This window comes from Daphnia magna, linkage group LG4 (assembly GCF_020631705.1).
Source record: "Daphnia magna isolate NIES linkage group LG4, ASM2063170v1.1, whole genome shotgun sequence".
NCBI classification, from domain to species: domain Eukaryota; kingdom Metazoa; phylum Arthropoda; class Branchiopoda; order Diplostraca; family Daphniidae; genus Daphnia; species Daphnia magna.
In genome coordinates, this window is record NC_059185.1 from 4,649,400 (window position 1) to 4,659,821 (window position 10,422).

At 41.5% G+C, this 10,422-nt stretch overlaps 1 protein-coding gene across 1 annotated transcript in view; it reads right to left on the reverse strand.

The window, feature by feature from the left end:
• The window catches only part of LOC116920905 (thyrotropin-releasing hormone receptor), a 28,018-nt gene extending 18,700 nt beyond the window's left edge, over positions 1-9,318 (reverse strand). Inside the window, exon 1 of the mRNA XM_032927072.2 lies at positions 7,035-9,318. Coding sequence (XP_032782963.2) covers positions 7,035-7,587 — 553 coding nt within the window. The 5' untranslated portion in view covers positions 7,588-9,318. The remainder of the gene's footprint in view (positions 1-7,034) is intronic.
• Positions 9,319-10,422: the final 1,104 nt, after the last annotated feature.

Here is a 10,422-nt window from a genome sequence, read left to right on the forward strand (position 1 = left end):
ACATTCAATCGCTCAATTCTCCCCCTTTTTTTTTTATTCTCCCCTCCGACATTTGAGGTCAAGACTAAAAGAGTTTCACACAATCGCAAAGCTGCCAATATCATTTTTTTTTAAATAATTCGTCAATGTAAATTCCTTGATTTTTCGACTTGGATTTCCCTTTGTTTGCCCCCAACTCGCCTTATTATGGACTGTTGCAATACCCAATGTGGAAAGAAAGAAGAAAGAAATTCATTCACAATTGACAAGCCGGTAGAACCAGTCCCGATACATTCCAAATCGTTTCGTTTCTGTTCTTTGATTTGAATGTTGTCTACTTTCCTCATCGAATAATAGATAGACAGTGATGGCGAAGAAAGGCAGTTGGAATGTAAGCGGATCCATTTCTCTGTTGTGAATATTATACGTCTCCATAAACTGACATTTCCTCCGGGACGCCACGAGCTATTCTGATGCTGTCATGTAATGTTTTTGTTTTGACTATGGTCTGTATCATTTGTTGATATAAGCAAACTAACGCGGCAGCATGCGAAACAGGGAGATTGCTATATATCCTTCAAGACCCGGATGACCGACAATTAGCCAATTAGACTGCGTGCCATTTGTGGAAGTGACCAAGCGACTAACGTATAATATATATATACAATCGGGCGCAATTTGCGAGTGCTATATCTTCTTACAAAGGCTGTATACCCCATGAACCGTCTTGGCGTTCGTGGTGTTCAGCTTTCACCACGACGTCCCTCTCTTCTCTAGTGGCTATGAGTCATCCAAAATTTATAAAAAATAATAATAATAACCTTTTTTTTTGTTTTTTTAAAGAAAAATCAGACAATCGCAGCTTCGAAGAAGACAGCATCGATTGTGAGTTCTTAAAACTTCAATGGTCGACGTAGAATAATCAATACGCTAATGACAAAACACCGAACGTTTAGACACAATGTGGCTCAACTTGAACTTTGTGCTTTTCCATAAACAATTTCTTTCGTTATTTACTGAATTTTTGCTTATCTTTTATACAGCCACAGCTAGCGGACGTGTAGAGCCTCATGCCAGGAGCGAGGCCAAACCTGAACGTCCCGTATTTTTTATTTTTTTTGGTTGTCTATTGAAAAACTGTTTGATGACCATAGCTGATGCTGACAGTGCAAGTTTTGATGTATTTCAACAAAAGAAGTTCCAACAGATCTGATCGATCTCGATTATCAAAGAAAAAAATCGCCAGTATACAATCAAAATTCAAAATAAAAACAGCGCGACTATGCAAATGTGTTGGAATTTTCAGCCGACACGGCCAACGTGGCAGAGAATGGTGCAACAGTGTTCATCATTTTATTTTTCCTTTTCCCTGCCATTTGCCTGTGTGTCTGTTCTTTCAACAACAAAAAAACCCTCAACGAGTGCACGTTTGTGCACTGTCAGTCGCACTTGTTCAAATGCTAAGTGGTCCAGCATCACCTCAACCTCTGAGACTCTTAAATGAGAGCGCGTGTTATATTATACGCGACGGATGGATGCAAATATTGCGGAGCCTGAGACGCAAATTTCTAGCCACTTGTCAGTTTTGGTTGCAATCTTTTAGAGGAGACTATTATATAGTTCAACTATATAAATCTACTATGTATCCATTTTTTTTTTGTTAGAGAGAGAGAGAGGAAGAAAAAAAGAATGGGATGAAGTCGGGATAAATGTGGGACGTATTCGCGGGAAAGTACATTCAGTAAGTGCAAAGGGAACGGCGCGCATTGGCGCCAGTCATAATCAAATGGAATTGACAACTTGCATTCTTGCGATTAACATCAGGAAAGAAAAGAAAGAAAACATCAGACAATCAGGAAAGTTTGAAGGATGTCTGAATATCTGAGAAATGTATCGCTCCAAATTGAGGTCACAAAACGTTTTTTTTTTTTTGTTATTTGATTTTGGTTTTTTTAACGACTTAAGAGGAATTGTTTTCCTCCAAAAAAATCTCTGCAACTGATACGCATTTTCCTGTAAGTTAATTTATACAATTCCACGAGCTGATTAGCCAGCCGGTCGTAATAGGTACAAAACGATGGTATGCAAGTGCAACTACAGAACACGTAGATACACAATGCAACAACGTGCGTGCAAACATGCGCAAGTATTCGGCCAACCGTCAATTGGGCAACAAGTTTCATTGTCTTATTCGACGAGGCAGCCATCGTCTTTGCTCAGCAAAATATCTTCCGTCGGAATTTCATGCGCCGAATCGAAATATATTAAAATCTCGTACTGATTGGCAATGCGCTTATGCATCTATCTGTTGTCAAATCGAGTATGTGCAAGAGCTTGCCAACGATGACGCAATCGACGCACTTTACATATCCCGAAAAGAAATGACAGAGGACCTTCATTCGCTATTCGACAAACAAACATTTCTTTCTTTCTTTCTCTATTCCGATTCGATTACTGTGAAATCGTCCTTGCAAGGACGTTGTCCTTTCAATCGCAACATGTAAAAATCAATATCATGGCGACATGATAAGTTTTACATGTTTCGAATACAACCAGCGTGGCCTTTCTGAGTCATCCCAACTTAAAAAAAAAAAATAAGAATAAATAAAAGACAACCTTTCCATAAAGAAAACGGGCGTCCGTCTTTCCAGCACTGTTTCCTTATATTCTGTCCGGCAAAGTATTACGCCACGTCTATATGTACGATTAGAGAACAGCGGCCATGCCCTTTTTGTGTATGTGTGTGTGTGTCTTGCTCATTTGTGTTTCACCGTTCGTATCTGGCTCCGTTTTCTTATTTTCTATGCACAAGAAACGTAGTCTAAAAGGGGCAACGGACTTGACTCTATAGCAATGACGTTGGCCGAGCGATAGGAGAGCGCAATCACGTCGCTTCCTGTTTGGCGTCGGCCGAAACTCGACGGATGTGCTGGCGAAGCCTTAATTTTCGACTCTCCTCTTTATTGTCAGCGCTCGAGATTTTCAAAAGCAAATCAAAGTATATTACCCTAAAACAAAAAAAAAAAAAAGAAAATAAACTGCGTTTCCATGCCACGTCTTAATCTGTGTAATATACAACTGTTACGCGACTATATTTGTTTACCTCCTTTTTCTTTTTCAAAAAAAAAAATGTTGACTTCATTTTTCTGCCTCCCACTCAAGCGGATGTGCGGTCCGTGACGCCGCTATTTCTACACACACACACAAAAGTGATGTCGGCGCATCACCGCATGCCTTTCATTTGTAATTTCTTATCTTGTATGACTTCACTTCCCCCTTTTTTGGCTAACGCAAGAGCTTTGAAACGGAGACGAAAATCAAAAAGAAAGTCGAACGTTCTTATTACCAGCTCAAACGAGAAAATGAAACAAAATAAAAAAAAATGATGAGGAAAGAAAAAAAAAAAATGGCGTTATCATCCAATGGCTGGGGCCGGTCACAAGAATCCGACTTTTCGTTTTCAGTAATAACCGCATTCTTGACTTTTATCCGACCCGTCGAGTCACCGTTGTATATATCCTTGAACGGGTCTTATTGAAATGCCAAGGATTTATTTACTGTATATGTGTCGTACGATATTTGAATCGATTATATTTTCTTGTGAACATGGAAGACCGTCGGTCAAATGTTATTACGCCCCTACGTGTCAACAATGGAAAACTGCGTTCATGGCCAAAATCGAATTCAACGTTTTGTGTATAACTATACGGATATGTACAACTCCATTTTAGCACGCCCCACCATAGCGATTGTTGCGCTAACGATAACAAAGTGAAGAAAGCTTTTAGAAACGTAGAAACTTTATTGCGCAATTCCATCTCCATATATTTTGCGAGTAGTATATAGGTACTATGAGATACGTGTGTCCTGTTATGTGACAAGTGAGGATTTACACCACCTATCCACATTTGACATCAATTTCAAAAAAAAAAAAACCAAAACATGAATCATAAAGGATTAAGAAACTAAGAAAACAAAAGAAGGCTATATGACGACAAGTGTTGCGTCATTAGAATGTCCCCCCCACCCAAAAAAAAAAAACCAGAACAATTTACAACATGTAAAATGCGCATATTGCGTATATAACTATGTAAACAATTGCATCACTTCAAGACCAAAAATGAATGAAACAACCTTTTCTTTTTATCTTTTATGCACAGTATATAGTTGACTACCATAAAAGTCCCGATTGTCCTTCGGCTGAGATTTGCTAAAGCTATATATGCAAATTTTATGTTTCAAGACTGTATATACTTTTAATGCTTTGACGGAGATCATTTTGATGACACAAAAGATGTACATTTTTAATGATCTTCGGTATGCCACCAACGTTGAAGTTGTGCAGCATTCGTCATGTCGTTTCATTCCCCATCAAACGACTATTAAATTTAGGCGTTAATGTGATAGAATTCAACTTTCTCAGCTTAAGGAACGCCTTCAACAAAATGATTTGCGCATCAAAAGTATTAAGTTGCTCGCATAATTTCGACTTGAAATTAGTTCACCCGGGTAAAACTAATAACTTCATTTGATGTGAATCGCTTCATTAGTTCAATACATCATTGAGTTCTACATGTAAAAGCAAGGCGACAGTATAAATATGCATATTGACATCCCCAGCAGCCCATAAATGAGATGCCCCTCCACCGTTGAAACAAATCATTTTTGAAATCAGCGCGTTTAATGGCCCTATTTCAATCGCCTCTATTCTCCGCTTGAATTCGCATTTTTCATTATGTGGAACGTCAAGAGGAAGGCGAACGCACGTCCGTACACATACTTAGATAGATACATCCTATTATACCCTTGCGCCTACCTTCCATGAAATGTTACTGAAATTCACTAAAGGATGATGGCGATCAAATGAAATAATAACGGACAAGCGGCGGCCCAGTGTGCATGTGCGACACCCAGCCAAATAGAACCAGCCTCGCAACTGGACCGGTTCTTTCTCTGCTGACTGTGGCCAGCGTTCCAGTTCCGCTGTCTTCGGTCAACGCCTACGGAGGCTTTGTCCGCGGTAATTGTCATCGCAAAACTTGCGAACCCAACGGGAATGAATCTTTTGTTTTTTTGTTCTTTTATTTGTTTCTATTGCAAAGTAGAATCCTTGCCCTGTATATATACTACACAGTTAGGGAATCAAACAAAAGGCTGAACGGATTTCCGCGGATTGCCGACTGGGCCGCCCATGAGACGACATGTGTAGTGAACGTTAAAAACAAAAGAAAAAATAGGGGACGATGGCAAAAAAAAGGGACAACGTGATTTGGACTCGTCGAGCTTCTTTTATTTTCACTCCTATCATCTCGTCGTATACGTAACTACAAGAGGAAGAAAGAGACAAGTTGAGCCTTTCTGCATCGCTCTTCCCTTTCGTCTCAGTTGTAGTATTTCTCCAATCTCCTGCCTCTTCTTGTTTTGTTTGCTTCTTTCTTTCTCAGCGCTTATTCTTTACAGTGTAGTCATCTAAATTGTCATTATACAATCGCGTCTACATGACCGATGTTGCCATAGCATCTGCAAATAGACACAGCACTACACACACTGCAATACCAAGTGAACACATACGAAAAACGGAGGACATTCTTGTTGATTCTGACGTCATTTTTGAGTTTATTTTATTTAATTTTTTTTTAAATTTAAAATTCTAGAAAAAAAAGGAGGGTCCAACTCTTTTCTTCTAAACCTCCTGAAAAAAATCGGCGTGAAAAAGAAATCGTTATGGAAAAAAGAAATGCACGCGGTTTCGATCGACAGCGTTAAAAACGTGTCGGGTGATCGGGGGGGTTTGACAGTGGCCAGGTCGAAAGCTGTTTATTGTTGTTTTTTTTTTTATATATAAAGAAACGTCTGCACATCCACAGCTCGACCCCAATTGAGTCTGTGATGGATGACTTATTAGTGACGACAGCGACTTTAACTGACTCCGTCCATTTTTGCGCTGTGTGTTTCTTTCTTTCTCTTTCTCTTTTGTTGTTTTTTGTTCAACGGCTATTTATTTGCTTGCCACTTTCTTTGTTTTGATTTGGGATCCTTGTTATTGTTTTGTTTTCTTTGTCGTCACCATCGTTCTGTCCTTTTTTCCTTTTTTTCTTTTTTCTTTTCTTGGATTGTATTCAAATGAGATACGATGACTTAGTGCGCCCTGTTTTGCTTGCGTTTAAACGCCAAGCGCGTTGGGATCGCGTTTGAAATGAAGGGCGTTTGCATTTTGACGTCACGATGCTTGCTCTCTTATTAATGTAATAAAAGAAGCAGTCACAGTTGGGAAGAAAGAAAATAAAAATTCGAAATAAAAGGAAAATGACACGTCCGATCGACACGCTGAACAATTGCAGTTTGAAAACCGGCATCCCATCAGCTGATATTCCCATTATCATGTAAAACTCTACTGGTTCAATGCCAAAATGCCATTACACATTTGAAACTTTCGTTTTGCCCTTTTTTTTTTATTTATTTATTTTTGTTTTGTTTTGTTTCTTTTTTCGCTAATCTACTTGTGGTGTGTAATCGAACGAGATTTTCAAAAAGGTCGCAAACACAAGACGAAAACAGATTTCAAGGCCCCGTGAAAACACGGCGCTTTTCGTGTACATCCCAAACGAGGCGTCTCTATACTATCGACCACACGAACAACTTGTGTTGAAATCACGAAAGCAAAACAAACAAAACAAAACCCCCCAAAAAATCCATGACGATTGAAAACGAGAAATGCCTTACGGGATAGTAATACCAGAAAAAAATAAACAAAAAAAAAATAAAAAGAACTGCGCAATATGAAACGGGGGAGAAATAAGGCCAATGGCTGTTTATACAGTTTTAGAGCTATGCTAAACAGCCATGCAACTTTACAAAGTAGCATCAACATTTTGACACATCAGTCCATATCTAATCCGCGCAACCCAACTATGGGGGAGGGCGCTGAACATCTCTGATTGCGATGCAGAAGCCAAGATATAAAAACGACTCAAAGGGGGATGAACGTGTTGCGATGGAACGCAAATCGGAAACGATATACTGCACATAACGATATATACATAGCGTGTACTTACACATGGTTTCGCCCAGGTACCAGACGCCCGGAGTGGAATGGAGTTCGACGAAACCGGTCGGCAGGCAGATGAGGATGACTAGCAGGTCGGCAAGGGCCAGATTGACCAGAAAAATGTTGGTCGAATTGCGCAGATCTTTGCTGTGGGCGATGACGATGGGCACGAGAACGTTGCCCGTGATGCCCACCAGCAGAATGATGCTCATTATGGTTACCGTGGCGATGTAGGTCGTCGTCGAGCCGGCCAGGTCGCCTTCCATCCCGCCCAGCGATGGACCGATGCTGGACAACAGGTCGATCCCATCCGACTCGATCATTGCCATCGTGCTCGATCCGCTATGCGAGTCGTCCAGGCTATCACCGATGGGACCGGATGCCGACATCAGCGCACCTCCAGCCACGTCGTCCGCAATGGCGCCACTACTGACCGTCGTGAACCAGAAAAGGGGACCCATTCCACTGCCACTGATGTCGTCCACATCTTCGCCCCAGGAAAGAGTTGAGGGAGACAAATGTGCCCCATAGCCGGTGCTCCCGTTCGTCACTTGCTCCATTAGCCGACTCGTCTCTCTTTTCTTTTTTTTTTTTCCTTTTTCTTTTTTCTTTTGAATTTTAATTTTCACGTGATGCTACTTTTTGCTGCCTACACGGCGGCTACTCCACTTTAATGGATTGGCCGTGGGCAATAGGCAAATGAGTCACCGTACACCGATCAAGCATTTAATATCCACAGTCAAATGTCTCGGGTCTTCTGGCCGCAATTCAAAGCAACAACAAAATTAAATCTCAACACGAAAAGAAGTCGTTTGTTCTTCAAAATTTAAAAAAGAAAAAAAAAAAAAACACTTCCGGCTAAATAGGCCGGTTTGCGAGCCGGATGCTGATTTTCGCAGACAAAATCGATCGTGATGTGTGTAAAAACTGTTTTTAAAAAATTGAAAAAAAAATAAAATAAAAAATACACACTGTAGATTATGTTTTGGAACGTCGGCGAAGTAGGCAGTCAGTAAGGCGTATGATTTCATTGACTTTCATGTAACCCTGACAAGGTGCCTATCCGTTTGATCAATCGGACAATCTTGATTGGCGAGAAAAGATGTCACAAGGCCGACGAGTGCCATCACCAAAAACACTTTTGATTGACCACTTTATAGGAAGAAGGCCTAGCTGGCAGTGGCCCTAATAATTGTCTCGTATATTATGCGTTGCAACGGCAACGCATTCAGCCGAAAGAAACGCCCAACAGCGGGCGAGGTACGATGAAGAGCATCACTGATAACAATTAAACTAAAATAAATCACGTCGTTTTTTTTTTTTTTTTTTTTTACGATGACGGCGCACTGATAACAAGAAGAAAAGTAAAAAAAAAAAACTATACTTGAGGGCGACGCACTCACCCACGTTTACGCTCAGGGGAAAAACAGAATTCAGCAAAATTTGAACAACAAAAGACAACACACACAAACACACAGACACACACACACACACAGAAGAGAAGAGAAGAGAGCCCAATAGACTTCACGAGGCGAATGATGATTATCTGACACGATAAATACGCCAGTTGAAAGGGTTAAAAACGATGACGGGACGGGAGCCGGGGACGGGGACGGTAACGGGATGGCGATGTCGGTGGGAGAGGGTGTTGCTTTGGTATGAGGCCTTGTCGCACAGTGGATCTGCCAACGACTGAGTGCCGCATAGGATGGAGACTTCTTTCTTAAACTATAGAAGAGAAGCGAGATGGGTTCGTGCAGGAGCAGAATTGTGGGAGTGGGGGAGTTGGGGGTGGGGGTCGGGAGATTGAGGGAAAGAAGAAAAAAGAAAAAAAAAGAAAAGAATAGAGAACGAGACGGGTTCAATTGCGGTGTGTAAACTCTGCTGTGTAGTCGTGTGCGCGTGTGTTTGTGGGCATTACACCAAATCGAAATGGCAAATGCGTCCGCACAAGAGCAGACGGCAACAAAATGTACGGGTCTTCTCACTCAGCATCGATATTTACAACTGGCCAAAGATGATAGTCTGTACGATTTTGCGTGGCCGTGTGTGTCTGTCTTGAGTATTCGCTTCTTGCTGTCTTGTGCTGTGGCACTTTTTTTTCCTTTTTGGCGCTTGCTCCGACATCACCGGCAACACAGTGAACCAAAGAGAGGCAGCAGTACACTCTGAGAGGCTGGACAGAGTGTGCGGTGCGATGGAGATTGTGTCTTTTTCTTTCTTTCTTTTTTTTTCCTTTTCCCCTTTTTCCTTCTACCAGTGACGCAAGGTAGTCACGTGAGTCGACTCCTCCCACATATTTTTTTTCCTCTCTTATTCTCTATCCTTTTCTTTTCATCTTGTCTCTTTTCTATCTCCACCTCGCGCTATTTTCTTTCTTTCTTTCTTCTCATCATCTTTTATTTGGGCCTTCTGTTATCGTTTTTTTTTTTCTTTTCTTTCTTTGATGAGGAACACCGAGAGCAGCGGTAGCAAGTCACAAAAGTGTTACGGCAATCTATAGCGAGTCCCTCGAGACGGCAATAGCCGACGCGAGAAAACACGACGTCATATTAAGCCCCGCAAGATCTATCAGAAAAAAACAAAACAACAACAACAACAACAACCAAAAACAAAAAACAAATGGTCGTTCATCCTGCGGACTTGCAGGACTTCAGCCGGCCAACCTGGCCGGATAACAAGGCCAGTCCTGTGTTATTACAATCGTTCTTTGATGAACAGACGGTGAGACTGGTATACACATATATACAACACTGACTGACTTGTGCGCACGATCTACTGGCCCACCGTAGTTGCCCATGTCTCCGTAGGCGTTTAGCTCCACACCAGTTTTAGACGTGAACAGTTCTTATACCGTAATGCTCTTACGTCCGTCAAGGCTGCCCTACAAAATTTAGGGATCCGCCTGTTTCTGGTGTATAGGGGGCTACCGCGTCTAGCGTAACACGATGCAGGTTAACGAAGAAAGAAAAAAGAAAACATTGGGGAAAGATGACGAGAATAGCCCGCAAAAGAAAAATGCGCTTCTTTCAGATGTCAAGGATCATCACGTCGGTTGTGACGGCGTTGATGGTTCAGTCTCATGGATTAATAGACCTGCAAGGGAGGGGTATATAGCATTTCGATTCTATACAGTGTGCTGGCCGGCCACGTCTCGTCGTGTTTTCTTTGTTATCCGCGTCCAACGTCATCTTTATATAGACACAGCTATACAGACACGCTATAGCCGTTGGTGAGTTTTTTCGTGCGGCAAACGTGCGCCAACTCTTAATAAAAGGGTATAACGTATATAGAGACACTGTATATGCAGCATATTACTATACCATCGTATATAAACATTCGGCAAAGTCCCAATCTCTCCCACCCCCTTTCCCGCAAGGCACTGTCTCGTCAGT